Genomic DNA, 18,176 nt, shown 5'->3' on the forward strand with positions numbered 1-18,176 from the left:
GCAAAAGTCGGAGCAAGTTTGGATCAGTTATTTCAGGCTGGTCAGAACCCGTCTTTGTCGGAATAATCCTTCATCGCCGCCTGGGGCTGAAACCCTAGCCGGATCTTGATATAGACCCATGGTCAGTGCTGGCTCTGATACGGGATTCTAGCACCTGGACACTCCACCCAACATAGAACCTGCTGAACCTGCTCACCCCGGTGATGCACGCAGGCAGACACCCCCCGCCCTCTTTTCATCTCTCACTCCCCCTTTTCTCTTTGTCTCTGTATCTCTCTCTAATTGCTATGTAGAGCACCGAGGGCCCACATTTACGTGTGATCTCATTTTATCCCACTTTATCCGCATCCTTCGACTGCTGCGATGAATTTGTTTACACACGGACGATCTTAGCCGAGCCTTAAAAGAGACTCTGGAAACTTTGCCTCCCGATCAGTCTGTCAACTCGTTTACTTGTTGGTCTATTTGTGTCTTGATTTGCTCGCGGCCTGGTTCACCTCATTGAACTGTTATAAATGCCGGGGATGAGAGAGGTGGTTTCCTGGTAACTAGCGGCCAAGGCCACCCCTTATGGCCAAGGGCTCGTGTCCCTCCGGTCCTCCGTTCTCTCTTGCTTCACACACTCATTTTTCAAATGTATTTGCACACTAAACGATGGGGGGGATATAAATCCATCTCAGCTGATGGATACAAGTGCAAAATTCGCACAGTCTGTGCAAACGTATCGTGACTTCCTGGGGTTGTAATTTATTAATACAGCTATTAGAGTAGCTCATTTATGATTCAAGATCAGCTGCGGCCCAGTCACATTTCGGACTGCTGTGGTCTGAGTGCACGTACCACTTAAAAGCACAGAGGGCACACTGCTTGCATTGTGGGAAGCCAGACAGATTTAACCGATTTAACAGAGGAGCCGCACAATACCGCAAAAATCTGCACATGCATCTACACAAAGGAATCCATGTATTCGGCTCGTCATTCCTCAGTTGGGTGGCCTCCTGTAGAGCCCGGCAGGGAGCATGTGACCGCCAGTGGAAGCCCCCTTTTCATCTATCAGCAGAGCCTGACCCACATGGGTCCCACGGAGGAATGTGTGCAATAAGCTATGAATTATGTCTTTTATTACCTTATTATTAACTGAATCGTGAATGTATTTTGAATCCAAAATGCAGCTATAAAGGAAAAAAATGAGTGCTGGCTGTATACGTTGTTCTTTTCTGCTTTCAAGGTTAGTAGGACAACAAGTTGTTGACCCACGTGTGAGCAGTTGCCACCACATTTTAGTCACATGGGCATTCCTTTTTTCCCTCATGTCACCCGATAAACAAGAGGCCGTTGATAAGGGACGATTATTTAGCCTACTTCTGGTGCCAGCATGTCTTCCATAAAGAATGCCCTAATTTCACTTACAGTGTTGCTTACAGCCAACTTCACCACAACGCTACACACCCTCTCACACATTTGCATACTTGTTGCTCAACTTTGTTTGTTTTTTGTTTTTTTCCTCTGGGGTTTCACTCTCACTCAGGCCTGATTCTGCTGAGCCAGTGACACCAGGATGCTCCATTTCATCCACACAGAGATCGCCTCTGTAGTTTTGGGTGCAGACCCAATAATTCTGTCCAGGCCACTGACCTTCAGGCTTGGTGATTACATATAAACCTGTGCTCAGACCCTCTTATGGGCACCACTTGGTGGAGGGTTTCAGTGTGTCACTATGATGACCGGGAATACAGCTGGGCCTTTAAAATGCCTTTCACAAACTGCACGCTTGCATGAATGCATGCGTGCACGTGTGAGTTTAGGCGTGTCCACAGATACGCGGTCCTTGTTTTGGCTTTGCGGTGTTAGAAAGACCCACTGGCCTTAAATGTGACGGCAGCAGCTAGTTAGCTTAGCTTAGCATTTATTGGTGAGCATTTTTTTATTGAATGTGGCAAATACAATTTTTTCAAATCTGCAGTTACCCTCAGATGAGCTATTTATTAAATTTGGCTCAGACAGTGTTGGATTAAAGAAGTTTCTGATCTCTTTTACTGATTTCTGTGGCTAGCTGTGCTTGCCCCTAATATTACAAAGTATTTGTGTACGTTCTGCTCCAAGCTTCTATCCATATTTCCTTATGGCTGGTTCTCTCTCTGCCTGTCCAGGTCGTGTAATCCAATAATCCATCTTAATCCAAACTGAGATTACATGAGGTGAAAGAGCCACTTTGTGCATGAGATTAACAACCAGTTTAAACAACTCTGACTACGCTTGTATGTTGAATATATGCATGCCCATGCATTTATATACACCCTTAAGTGTGGGACATACACATAAAGTGTGTATGCACTGTGTTCTTTATCGAGCAGCTGCTGTTGTGCCCCCCCGACTGTGTTTTCCCCCCCATCCAATCCCTCTGTTCTGTGCATTAGCCGAAGTCATTCCAGTGCTCTTTAATCCTGCCAGTCTGATCCCTGTCACGTTTCACCTCCTACACACAGCCTACTGCCCCACTGCCCTTGTGAGTCTGTTCTACACACTCCATATACTCCTCAGCTTTCCGGTCCCGTCCCACCTGTAACTCGGTTCTCCCCCACATGCCTATAACATTGCCCCTAATGTGCAAACTGCACACTAGGTCCCAGCCTTCCATCATTAAAGGCTCAGCTTGGACTCCATGAGACAAGTCAGTTTAATCATCATCCTCTCTCATCTCATCTGTCATCACAGACTGAGAGAAATCCGCTGCGAATTACTATTGGACTGGCAGTCATGGCTTCCTCGTGTCCCATGCAGTTGCAATGCTCACCTCTGCACTATATTTAAGCTGCCCAGCTGGCACTGCAATCCCATCAACCCCCCGTCCTGCCTCTCCTCCCATACGCACGCACACATGTAGCTGCACACACCCACATAGATGTGTGCATGTGCAGGGCTGGTACACCAGTCCTCTGCCTCCACTATGCCCTTGTACGGTGGTAGGACCCACGGACCAGCATGCACCACTGGTGTAGATTTCCATTCCTGGTGCTCCGACATGTATTCCCTTCAGCCAGAATCGCGCCTTGTCACGTCTGGAGCCCGTTCAATGCTACGCTTGACATATGTGGCCCACATGCGCTTGCAGCAGACACCTGCCCATCTTAAAGAACTCATTCACAGGATGACATATATAGATGTCCTTATGGACCCCCAATCTATTCCCACAGAGTGAAAAAACACCACATCACGTTTTCAGTGTGCATTTCACCAACTGACAGGATTAGTAACATTAAGCCCTGAACTCTTGAACTCGACACTTAATGCACTCAGGGAACACAGAGGGTGGTAAACCACAGTTTGGTGCAGTAGGTCTCGCAACATTCTGCTCAGCCTTTCCCAACGTGTGTGTATGCCAGTGTGAGTGACCTTGGCTGTGCGCACGCTGCATAATAACGCCGTCAAAACCTGCGCACACTTTACAGATTTTGAATTATTTGGGGAGTTCGGGCACTGTATGAAAGAGCCCGGACCCCATGCAAACGCCCAATAAAAACCCGTCTTAAATGGTTGAGCAGGGTAGAGACGCGCTGGGCCTCGGGCAGTAATGTGATGCTCCGGAGCGTCGGCGAAGTAAACGAAAACGAGGGGCTGCCAGTAAAGCTGATGCTTTGTTTAACAGACGGTTTTACCTCTTGCTGAGAGAGTCCTGCGCATATGGCCCCATGTTTATGTGGCGGTGTGCCAGTCACGGCACGCGTGCCGACAGTTGGCGACCTCCTGTCCCATGCTGAACAGGGTAACCACCCCCCCACCCCCCCATCTCTAATGTGGGATTTACATTGAGCAGATACTGTAAAGATGCAGTCAGTGTTAGGGTTAGTGTATGGCAGTCAGTGTATTTCAAGTAGGGCAAAGCCAGCCTGATCACATTTATTAGCTAAGGTAGGAAAGGGAGGGATCAAAGGGAAGGGGAAGGTTCCCAGATTGTGATCGATGTTCAGATATTTCCAAAGTCTGAGCATGTGGGGCGGCGTGTGCCATCAGCTGGGCCGTTCTCTGCGGTTCAGCGTGTTTCCTGTCAGAAGCAGACGGAAACGGGCTCTCCATGTTCCGCCGTGGAAGAAAAACACTTCAGCTAACAGCTGCTACAAATGAGAGGGATACATGAGAGAGCGAGGGCAACAGAGAGAACGAGGCCAGTGACACCCCCCCGACACACGCTTAAACATAACTATATATACATTTCACATATATTTCTACTGGAGACACAATGTCCTGCAAATTTTGCCACATAATGTTGTGTTTAAAACATTTCAATAGAGGCTTTTGTCCCTTTTGTCACTGTAATGTAGTGTGTCTTCAAACTAGATTATCTATAATCTGCACTGAATTCACTTAACAAACACCCGCTGCTTATGAAATATTGGATGACACACATGTCCTGACCTCAGAACTGGGGCACTAAATGGGATTTCATGGAATTTCACTGATACTTTGTTCTTTCTGGGTAACACTGACTACCGTACATTGAATTTTGTACTGAGAAAAATGGTTTCAGTTTCAACTACAAACAAGAGGAAGCATGTGACAGAAACTGGTGTGTTTACACACAGACACACCACGTGAACATGCACACATGGAACTCTGCAGACAATAATGGGATATTTTTTTAACAAGTGTCTGCGTAAAAAAAGTCCGAATGATCAACCAAAGCGAGGTTGTTTATGTGTGATGTGGCGGCCCCCGAGTCGCCACGGGCAACAAGCACCACGCACCGCGGCTCATGCCAGCGGATCGCTGTCTCCCAAACTCCAAAAATTCCCTGCTGAAGGTTGTCCTCTTTTCCCAGAGAAATCTGAAACCGACCGTAAAAATATCCCATTCACCCAGCAACAGATAAGACTCCAAAACACGATGGCAACGCATCCCATCCCAGCGACACCTGTAAGGCCGATGGTCTCAGGTGACCTGGGATCGTTGGGATGCACGCAGCTGTGAGGTACAGCAGGAGCAGCTGGAGTGAACTGTGTTCTAAAGCTCTCTGAGGACAGTATCTGGCTGCCATTTATGGTTTAAAGCAGAGTACATATAAGGACATACAGTACGCTGAGTCTCCACCCCCCCGTCAGTGCTCAACCTCAGTGCTGGCACACACAAGGAGCACAGACAGCACCACTGAACGTCCAAACGGATGCGAATAATCAATTTCATTGCGTGGGAACAAAAATCCCCCCTCGTTAAAAGCCCTATTTATATATCTGCGTCTTCATGGGGTTTTTTTCTGTTTTCATCTTGTGTATTGAGTTTATTGGAATCAGTGGGAATGAACAAGGAACACACATAGATATCAGTACAGTGGTAATACTGCTGTCTATTGCAGCTCATAAAGTCATTTTAAAGTAGCTCAGGACTATGAATAACCCACTTTACGATCCCGGTCTCGGATTTTAAACAGTAGAAGGTGCAGTTGTGCAGATGTTGCCAAGCAGGCCTTTTACTGGATCCTCGGAGCCTCTTCCTGGAGTGTTGCTGTGCAGACCTTCTACCTCCAGGCTGCAGAACTGGAAATTGAAATACCTACAGAATCACATACACACGCACACGCAGAAACAGGCAGTTCGACGCGCCTCGGTGGAAGGGAGGATGACTCACCCTCTATTCCAGTCTGAACTGTGACCCAGCCGGGTCGTGTAAACAAGACGGGGAAACCGAAAACCTAAATCTGGGAGCTGCATATGTGGGCAGAAATCACAGTAGCAGTTACAGTTGGGCGAGCTCAAGTGAGCTGTTGTTGGAGGCATCAGTAAAAGGCTTCCTCAGAAATGCAGCGCACGCAGTGCACGGTGGATATTTCCCATAGAGACTGCATGGAATGGTGGGTTGGGTGGGCAAATGTTGCTCGTGCACGGCCCCACCTCTTCCAGGGATCTGCAACTGTTCAGCCTGTGTGGACATGTGCTCAGCTGTGGGAGCCCTGAGTGTATCATTGTGCACATATGAGTAAGACTGTAGTCTGCTGTTGTGCCTCTGGGCACATTTGTTGCATCGCTTCTGCATCGTGTGTGCGCACGTTGGCCTGTCGGTGCAATGCGGGACCAATGTGACATTCTCCTGCTGCTTCCATGGCCCGGTTCGTACCTCAGCTGTCCTGGTGGACTGAAGCCAGATGACACTCATAGTTCTGGTGTTTATCTGCCCTCTGTGACCCGCAGCGTGTGTGTGTCAGTGTGTGTATGTTCCATTGTTTATTTGAAAATCAAGCTAAAAAAAAATCTCTGGCTTTAGTCCAGACGACCCAAGTTCCCTTGGACGATGACAATAGAATGAAAGTCCAAACATATATAATATGTGTTGTGCTTCCTCTTCCTCTTCCTCTTCCTCTGAGTGTTGGCAAAAATATGGATTGCACCAGTGGAGTATTGTTTTGTGCTGTGTTGTAGGAAATTTTACAACCAAAGCTGTATTAAAATAAAGAAGATAAAGCTACAGATGTGTCTAGCAAAAGCAGGGGCTGGATTAGCTCCTTGAAGGGAAGGTACATCGAGGTGAGGTGGGAATGTTTGCAATGTTTCCAGGGTCTCCAGGTGCAAACATGAGTACATTCAGAGAGTAAAACAATGTTCCCACCCTGGAGTTCTGGTCATCGGCGTTAATAGTCATTCTGCCCCCTCTCGCCTTCCTGCTGTGAGTCCATATGGTCCAGCCTACGCTTCCATGGAGAGACTAGAGAAGGGCAGAAGAGGAGAGGAGAAGTCACCGTGTCAGAGGAGATGTAGCACATGAGCTTTAGACCATATGGTCAGAAGGTGACTGGATTGGGTTCTAATGGGATTGACCTAATCTGCTTTACATCAGGAGGACTGTTCTTGCTCCAGAAGAAGTGATTGCATTATTTAAAGGAACAAACAGAACAAAACAGACTTTTTAAGCCATTCGTCCTTGCTTAAAGTGTCTGTCGTGAGCCTCCACACCTTGATTTGTTTGTTGACCCACGTGCGCCATCAGATACGGCTCAGTCATTGATTTACAGACAGGAAGTGAAACAGCAGAGAAAAATCCCGCCGGTCCAGTTTTTCTCTTCCTGCTCCTTGGTTCAACATGATCTCACAGTAATTTAGATAAACATGTTAACAAGAACACGCCGACTAGCTGTTAATGGAGCGAGCGAGCTGAGCTCGTGGCGACACGAAAGGCGATCCCCACATTTTACCGTGAAGTGTCCTCCATACTTTCAAGATCGGCTGGCATTTAACACCTGCCTCAAATTACCCAACAACTCCAACACCTTATACATCTTGTTCACTAAGTGATGTTGCCCAACCAGCTTCTTCTTCTGTTGCACTTGCAGCTGAGTTTTCCTCCCCAGGGCCACAAGCATCAATGGCTGGATCTCAGCAGGAAGTGGCATCATTACCGAGGCGCCCACATGGCATCAAGGCTGGTTTAGGATGTAAACAAGCCTGAGCCGGTCAAATTTATATCCAAAATCAAAATGATCCTTCGGGGCAACAAACAATCACCTGCCGAAGTCCTGAAGTAAAGAACGCATCTTGTCTTATTTTTCTATTTAACATGAATGAATCAAAATGAGATTACATGAGGTGAAAGAGCCAGTTCTAACAGGTTCATTTGGTCCTTCCCCATCCTACGTTTAAGTCAAGCTATTCCTGATTTTGGCAACTTGTAGGTATTTTTTTAAAACACGAACCCATCAGGACGCTCGCGCCCCGTTCCCGCCGTCCTCCACCGTCGGAACAGAGCCACTATCACAAGTTTCACCAGGCTTCCAGAATATGCAACATAACTGGGAGGTCAATCGTGGTCATAATGAGCCATGTGTACTTAGAGAGTGGTTTATGGTGATTCAGGAGATGAACTTAAAAATGAATTGTCACTGCTCTCAATCCGTTTTATTTACATTAATCTGCATTTTAACAATCTGCAGGCTAAATAAATAATGTAATGTCTGCAGTTTTGTGAAAAATAACCCAAGACAAGCATTTTTTTTAGTTAATTATTTTATTTTCTTTAGAAAAAAAACTATCACAACTTCATTTGGTTACTGTACAGTTTCTCTTCTCATCTCCGTCTTGGTAATAGGTTGTGACTTCATGCTGGAACAACAAACACCCTCCTACGAACACACATCGAGAACATAACAGATTATCTTTCTCTTTTTCCACATTTTTGCATTTGATATCATCTGATATTCTGGACCGAACTGCGATAGACACCAATTCTATAAAAAAAAAAAAAAAAATGGAGACAGTAGAAATCCCTGACTTGTTCACATCAAAATGGGGATTAAAGATCTCTTTGAGCGGCGTGGTCCGTACAACATGCACCTGACGTGCGTCTCTGAGCGCGTAAATTTGGACAGCACCATCATTTACTGTGTGTATTAAGAGGTTCCCTGCCCTACATGAGCTGGAGAGAGAAATGAGAGACAGAGACGGTGGGGGAGGAGAAACTAGGTCAGATTGTGGAGCTAGCGGACCCCTGTCGCAGAAACACTCATATAATGCATCTCTTACTAACTCACAGAAGACAAAACTGCATGTTTATCCACAGTAAAGGACATTGGATCTAAGCTGAACAGTCTGTAAGATTAAGGGATGTATCGAGTATGTCTCCCTGAGAAGCGTGTCTGTCTTCAGTACCGTAAAAAACCTCCTTAGTCACCCAGACGTCCTGTCCTCTTCTACACATCCCTCTGAGGATCCACCTGGCTCGCTTTATTTCACTGCATGATCTCAATCAATCTTCCATTAGGATTAATAAACAGCTGCCAACGGCCGCAGGGGTCGATTGGGAACGCTGGCAGGTGATATTCATTGATATTTACTTTCCAAAGCCAACTTTCCATCCTGAATTAGTACATGAGCAGAGACTGTCGGTTTAAGTGGGCCAGCTTCACAAGGCGGTCGCACGTAAACTGGTTTGTGAAGTATGGAGTGACACCTCTGTGACAGTTCCAGTGGAGCTGTGGGGGAGCTGGGAGCAGGGTGGCTGTAAATAGGTTGTCCTACAGCCTCTTAATGTCTCCCACACTAGGACCACCGAGCGCACGCACACACACACTTACAACACATACTGAGATGACATGCAGTGGAGAGAGCGAGCGAGGGTGTGAGGGTGGAAAAGAGAAAGAAGTGGAGATTTATTGCTAAAGAAATCTACTCTTTCAGTCACTACATAATGTCAGTCCCTGGGTCAAGGCCTTTGTGTCTGTAAGGGACAAAAGTGTCTCAGTGGGCGGGGCCAAAACTTGAGAGCGTGATTAATTTCATTCTTATTGAATCGCGGTGGCTGACCAAACATTTGCTGAGCAACTCAAACCAGATAAGAGTAATCTCGACAGCCCTTTTCAAGTTTGACTAATATAAACATGCCCCCCGAAAAAGGGGGGACGTCTTCTGAGTGTTAAGCGTGCGCAAGTGAGAGTGCAGATGTGCTCCGAGTGTGTTTCACTTACGACACGTAAGAAGTTAGAAACATTTGCTCATGTAGGAAGCTGTCCACTCACTCACACAGGATTTTAAAAAGCATCATCTAAACCAAACCATAATCAATGGCTGTGTATAGAAATCCCACAGCCGTGCAAGAAATCCTCTGTATAAAAACATTTTTTCTGCCTCTGTTCAGCTAATATTAAAAACCAGTAACTGGGGTGTCGACACCTCTCAGCAGAAAACAATTAAAAGACCAACCAAACGAGTTTTAAAACCTCAAATCCACAATCTCCTGTGCTCTGACCCCTCCTGAGGAGTTCAGAGGAGGAGAGGAGGGAGGGGAGAGGAGATCGCAGGACTCTCTCTCTCTGTCTAAGAGACAAGTTTAGGTAGGACTGTGCGAAGAGGTATGGCCTCCCCAGAATCTCCCATCATATTGCTCCTTAGTTTGTCAGCTGTGGTACCCAAGACAGGACCCCCTTTAGCGAGGATGGAGGGAAAAGAGGTGCTGTGGTGCTCCGGGAGCCGCTTCACCACGCCTGGGCTCTTGTCGTTCCCAGGAAGGGGCTTCGGTAGGCGTCGATACAGCCAGGGGTGTCTGAGGGCCTGGCTAGGAGTGAGGCGAGTGGAAGGATCCCAGTCCAAGCACTTCTTTATGAAGTCAGTAAAGGTGGGGTCCTCGCAGCCTTTGAGTGCCACGCTCCACTCCTTGCTACCCGGAGGACCTCTCATCTTGCCACGGCGAGAGCGGGACCCTGTGAGCACGGTGGCCCCCGTGGGCAGGGTGTTGGCTCCGCAGTAGCGGGGATGACCTTTGGAGTTGATGAAGTTTTTCGCTCTTTTGGCCTGTTCCAGGACCTTCTGTGGAGGCATGCCCAGCAGCTCCATGACGCAGGCCAACTGGTCGCCCTCATCCTCTCCAGGAAACAGGGGGTAGCCGGTCAGCAGCTCGGCCAGTATGCAGCCAAAACTCCACATATCGATAGGAAGGCCATAACGGGAACCAAGGATCACCTCTGGAGCTCGGTAGAAACGAGACTGGATGTAGGTGTACACCCTCTGGTGCTCAAAACAGCTGGAGCCAAAGTCAATCACCTGGTGGAGACAAACAAAGCATCCACTTAAATCCGGAGAGCAGGTCCCAGCGTACACACAATTCCCTCAAGGCCTCCATAACTCCTACCTTAATGCCACTGCGCCCCTGCTGTTTCAGTAGGATGTTCTCTGGTTTCAGATCACAGTGGATGATCCTGTGCCGACTCAAGGCCTCCAGGCACTGCAAGATGGAGTGTGCAAACTTTCGGACCAGCGGTAGGCTGAACCCCTGGAACTTGTTGCGCTTGATCAGCTCATACAGGTTCATGCTCAGCAGCTCAAAGGTCATGCAGATGTGGTTTCGGAAGGTGAAGTTTTCCAGCATGTGCACGACGTTCATGGTGCCGTTACGGTCCTGCTTGCGCAGGTGCTCCAGGATGCGGATCTCCTCCTGCGCCTGCCGGTGAAAACGCTTCTCATTGCGGACCATTTTCAGCGCCAGGTGCTGCTGCAGTTTGTGGTCGTAGACTTTAGCCACCTGACCGAAACTGCCTTTACCGATAATCTGGAGACGCACAAATCACAGAGAAGTTTATTCCTGATTCCACTGCGATTATGGCTGACTACGCACACTTGACAGTGTTCACGTCCTACCTTCAGGAACTCGTAGCGATAAGCTAGATGATCATGGGCCACGTGGATGTATCCGCCCTGCTCATCATCATAACCAGAGTTGTTGGTGCCTCCAGCTACAGCAGGCCTCTTCTTGGCGTTGGGCCCCACGAAGTAGACGTCGGGGTACGACTGGACCTCCGCCTGCTCCAAGGGGGTCAGCTGTGATCTGTACAGCCTCAGAGCCTGGTCAGGGGTGAGGGGGCCACACATCTTCACACTGTTCCCTGCGCTCCCTAGTCCATGTTGGCCGGTGGATTCACCGGGACCCTTAGTGGATTCAGTGCTGTGTGTGACAGAAATAGGATGTACAATTAAGTGATTTCCCCGTATAATGACCACATACGGTTAAGGTCATGAGGTCATGGGCGCGTCTGGCTCACCTGTCTACGCTGCGTTCCTTAGACAAGCTGGAGACCTGGACCGGTTTAGTGGGCGTGTGGCCAGTGGTCCCACCGTTCTGAGTAGTCGCTGTGGTTATAGCGCTGATCTTTCGGTTGTTGGTGGAGTCCTCATACAGGTATTTGACCTTCAGTTGGCCGCCCCGTACAGTCACCTGATCCCTCAGGACTGTCTTGTTACTGACAACCTATAAGAGATTGAAGAGAGAGAGAGGAGACATGAAAAGGAACCATAGAAAACTGTTAAACATCACAGCAGAACAAGTCAAACATGGCGTACATGGCGTACTTTCCTGTATGCACACCATGGTGTCTGTGATGAATCAATACAGTCAGAGTGAAGACAGTGCGTCTGTGTTGCTCTGCATCAACAGTCTGGGTGGATAACAGTGGAACACTGAGGCCACACACAGCCGCGCACAAAAGCCACAGTAAAATACAGACTTTACAAAGACACGTGACCCAGACGTAGCAAAAGTTCCGAAACCTTTAAGGCTGCAACACTGACTTTTCACGGAATTTCAAGGAAAAGTGATTAAAAGAGCTAAATCTGAAAAACAAAAGTTGGCAGCATATCGGCCGAATAAGCACCGATGATTCAAGGTCAAAACACGCATGAAATGACGTTATTTAACAAATACGGATAAGCGCCGGCTCTGAGCAGAGGAGCTGAACCAGCAGGACCGGCTCAACATCCAGTTTGGTAACAAATCGAAACAGACCCACCCTCAAAACCAACGCATGCAAATTCATCTCCATTTCCAGCTCCGTGTTGCTTGGATCATATCAACACTTGGATTTGGGAGTGTGAATCTCAGAGAGCCTTCATCTGAACTTGATTGAGGCTAAACAGCGGGAACGTGTTGTGTTATCCAAACTGGATAACACAACATCCATAAATCCTAAATCGGACAGACCTGTTTTTGCTCAAATCATACTGAATGGTTAGAAGGGTTTCTCCGGCTGCCTCGCCTGCCAGTAAACAGCTTCTTTTAAGCAACCCCAGGAATTCTTCCTTCCTGACGCTCCCTTCTCTCCCTCTCTGTCTCACCAGCGGAAAGAGCGCTTCACAAAATTATGGACCCTGAGGGAAATGATGGTCATTATATTTAGATTACGCTCCGAAACCGTAGCAGCAGCGTGGCTCCTAATAAGATCAGCTGACACAGATTCAACACTGAAGCAGCGCTAATGCTTTTTTCCAACGGCAGCTTTTATTCTAAGGATAATTTTCACTCTCCAGACCACGGGGCCGCCCTGCCCCCCGAAGGGGCTTCTGGCTTCGGCTCGTTCACACAGCGGAGCAGGTCTACGGCCGCGGACATGTCAGCCGAAGAAGACAACACATCGGAGAATGTAAATTAAAAGCAGGTGTTGACGCGTCGCTCTGAAAGGAGAAACAGCTCAGCGCGTGTTTGTGTTGTAAGTTTCAGATCCAAAATAGAGGCGGAATGTAGGACGGGTTTCCATACATGTAACCGCGGAGTCTTAACGTATTACAACCGGCTGACCTGCGATTCCAGGCAGCTGTTGCCCCGCTGTCGGCTACAGACGGGCTCGGCAGCCATTGATTGAGGCCCCCTCACACCAAAACACTCACTATTTCTATATGTGGAGCACCAACTCTGATAGGTTATTGATTGGCCGGGGCTGCGGCTGCCTTTTAAACTAGCCAACGATGGCCACGACCCGTGTTTGGAGCGTGTTTAGCGCCCAGACTGGGGTTGAGAGTACTACGTGTGCCTGACTGCAGCGGAGCAGATGGACAGGAGCTAATCTCTTTGGGGTAAGACAAACACCTTAATAAGAGCTTCTCTGCGAGCACACAAAGTTGCACAACCGCCCGCCGATCCGCAAACAAAGGCGCAACAACAGGTACGCCACGTGACGTTTTATGACACCAAGGGAGGACGCGGCCGGTGCGACGAGCCAAAGCGGGCAGATCTGCTCCCATTCACGTTCAGCAGATTACCCCTGCGAACGTGACAGTAAACACAGAAGGTTAAAGGCCGGAACTGGAATAGAAAAGTAGGCCTGAGCATCGTGCATGATCACTGATAACAGAGAGCACGAGACAGAGGAAGGGGCGGAGCATGAGAACGCTGATTAGTGGGTCACGTTTTAAAGCCCAATAAATCTTTACAATATATCAGAAACGACTTCCCCCTTTGGCTGGTGGACCTTTATTGTCTGTGATTGTGTTCTTTTTCTGCCATGGGGCCTTTTCAGAGAGGGGCCACAGCAGAAACATGCCGGGCTGGGGCTCGATTGTCTCTGAACAACCAGGACTAAATGACAAACGGGGTTAAAAGGTAGCAACTACTTAAACTGATAAGGGCCATAAAGCGGAGACAAAGCTGATTTAGCCAAATGATCACCAACAAGATCTCAAGTCAAAGGTTGGGCCCGGTGCCTGTATCAGCAGTGTTCAGAGTATTTCAGTGTTCAAAAAGCTCCGGGAAAATGTTCAGGAAATGTTCATATTATCCCCCCCAGGCTGTCAATCATTATAACTCACATGAGCTTGTTATTGTCCATGAGTCCTATAAAGGAGTGATCAACTCTCAGTGAGACCGAGGCTTTACTGCCCGTGTCTGGACGCTTGTGTGGATACTTACAGTGTGTTTGGGCATGGGGGGCAGCCCTGACGGACCAGTATCGGCTTCATCTTTAAGGATGTGGTCGGTCCTCATGTAGGAGTCGTACAGACCATCACCGTGCCTCGCTGAAGGAGACGGAGAAGGAACAAACTCAAATCAGTCATCACGTAAAAACATCAGATCTGCGAGTCAGATAATCTCATCCCCGCAGAGGACGTCAACCCCCCCCAAACCGGGCAGCCCCATTGATTATTTCATCACTTATCACACACACAAGGGGACAATGCTTCCGCATTATCTAACCAACAATGATGAACGGAGCCTTGTTACATCTCCAGTGTCTATTGCTGTTCACCCAATAGTGGACCTTCAACCTGTCCGGCTTAGCTAGGGCTTAGGGTCTCAGATCGCTAGCGTTGCAAGTGGCATTACTGGCCTATTAGGGGTAACAGATGCCCCTGTGACGACAGCATCTTTCCATCTGCCCATCTGTCCAGTTGGGCAAAGTCAAGTAGAGCACACAGGTGTGCTCAGAAATAGAGCTCGCATGAAGGACGCGGGCGCACGTCAGTCAATGGCGACGCCTCTGTGGCATCAAGCCTGGCACAAAATGTGAGCTGATATGCAGGGGGGTGAGCGGGGGTGAGTGCCGGAGACGGGGGCAGGAAGCCGGTTCCTCGTGTGACAAAGCTTCATCCACCGGCTGTGCGGCTCTACGGTTACAATATGAGCCTGCAGCCAGCTAGCATGAGCCATTTAGCGAGGATTAGCTCATTAACAAAATCCCAAAACTGTGACAGGTTTAATGTTCTCTCTGATTTGCCCATGGGGCTGTCGTAACCATCTGCAGGTGCGTCACAGCCCAGGTCTCTGAGGTGCAAAGCAGACGGGCCCTGGGACAGATTAGGCTCGCTGCCTGGATACAGATGCATTAGACCTGCACAGCACAGCAAACAAAGGCATTAGGGCTTTGCATACAATATTAGCAGGACGAGCTACCATTAGGAGGAGTTAATCACGTTCTCCACTTTGTTTTTCAAGCAAACTTTCCTGGGGTGGAAAAAAAAAAAAAAAGACCAAAAGCCAGGATAGTACATCCAGCTGGCGTTCAGCTGTCTGCAGAACACGGTTCAAGCACAGAGGCATAAAGCAGATCATGTGTCAGGAAACGTGTAGCGGGGTGAAGTCACAGCTCTTTGTCCTCCTCTTGCTGCTCTCAGACCACATCTATAGGAACACAGCAGGGTCGGCCTGACCCGGGCTTTACAGGCAAACTTTGTACATGCAGGTTAATCATTCCCCCTGTCTTAAACAGGGAAGGCAAATATGAACGATATGCACGAGCATACACACTTTAATGGGACTGTAAAGCTCTGGCCTATAGATGATCACACCAAATAAGTGTTCAATCCTCCAAAACGCAACGTGAGAGCGAAATAAAACGTGTTTCGAAAGGACCTGGAGGTCGAGTCCGACCCGCAGAGCAGACGGAATATCTGCCGATGTTATTTTGATCACGAGTATTGGAGAGAATGCCAAGAGCTGCGTGGAGTTTAGACTAAAGCCGATCCAAAGAGACACATTTGGACAGGACGACAGCAGCTGAGGACAGACAGGGACGGTAGTTGTGGTTACCTGTTGCTATTGGGCCCTCTGGTTTTCTGCTGATTATCATCATGTTTGCAGATATGTGATGCCAGCATCCGAAGTAAAAACAAAATCCACCAAAAAAATAAGAGGAAAGTAAAAAAAAATCACACTATAGTCACGTTGCAAACTCAGTTTGCTAAAAAAAAAAAAAAAAAAAAAAAAAACCCAAACCTGCAGACTTTCGTGAGCTGAGGTTTCGGTTGAGCTCAAGTTATTTTCTCCTTGTGATTATCTACCTTTCTTCTTAAACTGGTGTTTTGGTAAAGCCACGGGGTGTGTGTTCGGGGTGCCGCTCACACACTCGCCCTGGCTCCCATTAGCCTCGGCTGCGGTCGGAGAGAACTTGGGCAAAGGCGGTGGGGGTCGTTTCCCTTCGGTCGGCTAGCCAGCTAGCTCGCACGGCTACAAAAACACCCGTCTGGCGGAGAGTGGTTTAAAAACAGCTTAAGTCCAAATATCACAGCTTGCTGGTCTGACTGGGGTGCCCCTCGCCTCTCTTCGTCGATACAGGGAGCAGATCCAGAGCACCATTCCCGTCTTTATCTCCGGTTAGCTGACTTTGCAGTTAGCAAACAGCGATGCCAGCGTTCGATGTGACCACCGGGACCTCGTCCTCCTTCGGGACAGCTCGGGGCTGCTTCGCTCGTCTTTGGGGGGTGGCTAGCCAAAACAGGCTAGCTCGCTATCTGTGCTCAAGCCCCATGTTGAGTGCACAAACCCAGGAGCACGTCGTCTTCGTGCAGGGGGGTTCCGACTGCATTCGTGGAGCTAAAGCAGCGGAGTTTGATACGTCGCCTGTACAGTAGGAGTATCTTATTCGACCCAGCTGTGTGTTGTTGCTAAGGGCGTCTTCACAGAACCTGCCCCGGAGTCAGCGACGGGCGAAGAGCGGGGAGCGGGGCGGGGCTTGAGCGGGGGAGCCGCGCAGTACGCACACGGGCGCCACCTACCGTCTGAGCGGCGTCACTGCAGCGCCCCAACGTGGGTGGAAAAACACGTTCGCCTGTGGAAACTTCGTTCGTAAAGGTGCTACATGTGCACCCTGAAAAATAAGAATTAGAACCAGAGGTTCGTAAATGCATCGTTAAGAGCCCTCTGGCTTGAGAATGACCGGTCATCTAGAGTTATGGCCACTGTCTTCTTAATTTTTGGACGGTCGCAAATTTGACATGTACTTGTAATGAAATGATCTTGATGATGAGTGTACTTTGTTTGCACTGCTTGAGTAATTACTAAAATAGCGCACGCTTAATTAATAAATAATAAATGTACAATACTATCTAACGCCATAGACCCTTTTCTCGGCCCGCGGCACTCAGGGTGGTGTTGGTTATCCTGTCATGAAAGCTGAATGATGGACTGAAACTGGAGAGTGTATGGAGATCTATACTGGGAGGTAGGGGCATACAGGCCAGAGGACTGGCAGAAAGACTAGGCTGGGATGGGAGGTAGACAGGCTAAATTCAAACAGTGATACATACTGAGCAGGGGGTGATGCTAATCTTAGCTCTTTCTCAGAGGTGAGAAACGGGGTCTGTCTATATTTGCTGCCATAAATAAGCATACTGACACAGATTCGGGCAGACCTCTGGTCAGCAGCCAGCCTTTAAGGCCAGCCTGGACATGGTGAGGATTATTATTAGATGGCGGCGTGCAGAGAGAGCAGAGTGACAATACCTATAAACCGATGTATTCCTCACACTTTCAGCTGTAAAAGAGTCCAAAGTGCAAGCATGTGCACACAGCAAAGCGATGCTCCACTCACAAACTACAGATTGACAACTGTGCACGACAAGAGGGGTGACCAGGTGCAGGTAGAAGTCCTTCTGGTGGGTTGAAAAGGTTATGGCTGTATTTGGACTCCCTGGAGGTGACAGACACCGACACCTGCGGCCAGTTTACTGGCCCAACACGTTCTTTCTTAATGTCCCTTGAAGAGAATCAGCCTGAAAAAGTGTGTGTGTGTGTGTGTGTGTGTGTGTGTGTGTGTGTGTGTGTGTGTGTGATGTGTGTGTGTGTGTGTGTGTGTGTGTGTGTGTGTGTGGTGTGTGTGTGTGTGAAGAAAATTGTAATTATTCAGTTACAATTGGCCTCTCAGAGCCACTCATGCTATGTATTAGCACATGTTGCAACTCTCAGCACTTTCCAACCAGAGCACAAACATTCCGCTCAGATCAGCGCTGAGCAAAGTGGTTCATCTCAGTCTATGTTAAGCTTGGACCTTTTAAAATAAAGAATTTAAAAAAAAAACCCTATTGAAATACCAGTATTACAAGGTAGAAGCATGAAAACAGCAAAAAGAGGATGTTTAGAGGTGACTTTTTATTTCAGTTCAATATTCTGTACAGTTCTGCTGCTATTCTTATACACAATTAAAACAAAATAAATTGTGATAAAAG

General features: G+C 48.2%; 1 protein-coding gene across 1 annotated transcript; it reads right to left on the reverse strand.

Annotated features, from left to right (window-relative positions):
* Positions 1 to 7,967: 7,967 nt before the first annotated feature.
* Positions 7,968 to 16,666, reverse strand: dyrk3 (dual specificity tyrosine phosphorylation regulated kinase 3). The gene is made up of 6 exons (XM_057030247.1): positions 15,763 to 16,666; positions 14,146 to 14,252; positions 11,510 to 11,715; positions 11,109 to 11,412; positions 10,603 to 11,019; positions 7,968 to 10,514 (listed from the first exon to the last, which is right to left on the reverse strand). Exons 1-6 carry the CDS (start codon positions 15,803 to 15,805, stop codon positions 9,792 to 9,794), a joined length of 1,800 nt encoding a protein of 599 aa, XP_056886227.1. The 5' UTR covers positions 15,806 to 16,666; the 3' UTR covers positions 7,968 to 9,791.
* Between the last annotated feature and the right edge of the window lie 1,510 nt (positions 16,667 to 18,176).

The sequence above is a fragment of the Takifugu flavidus genome, chromosome 4 (genome assembly GCF_003711565.1).
Source record: "Takifugu flavidus isolate HTHZ2018 chromosome 4, ASM371156v2, whole genome shotgun sequence".
In the NCBI taxonomy this organism is placed as follows: domain Eukaryota; kingdom Metazoa; phylum Chordata; class Actinopteri; order Tetraodontiformes; family Tetraodontidae; genus Takifugu; species Takifugu flavidus.

Bases quoted from the DNA above. Each gene is read 5' to 3' on its own strand.
- dyrk3 (XM_057030247.1), bottom strand. From the start codon at position 15,805: ATGATGATAATCAGCAGAAAACCAGAGGGCCCAATAGCAACAG. The intron at 11,716-14,145 runs GTAAGTATCCAC...AATCTCTTATAG, and splicing joins CCCCCATGCCCAAACACACT to GTTGTCAGTAACAAGACAGT. The intron at 10,515-10,602 runs GTAGGAGTTATG...TGTCTCCACCAG, and splicing joins AGGGGCGCAGTGGCATTAAG to GTGATTGACTTTGGCTCCAG.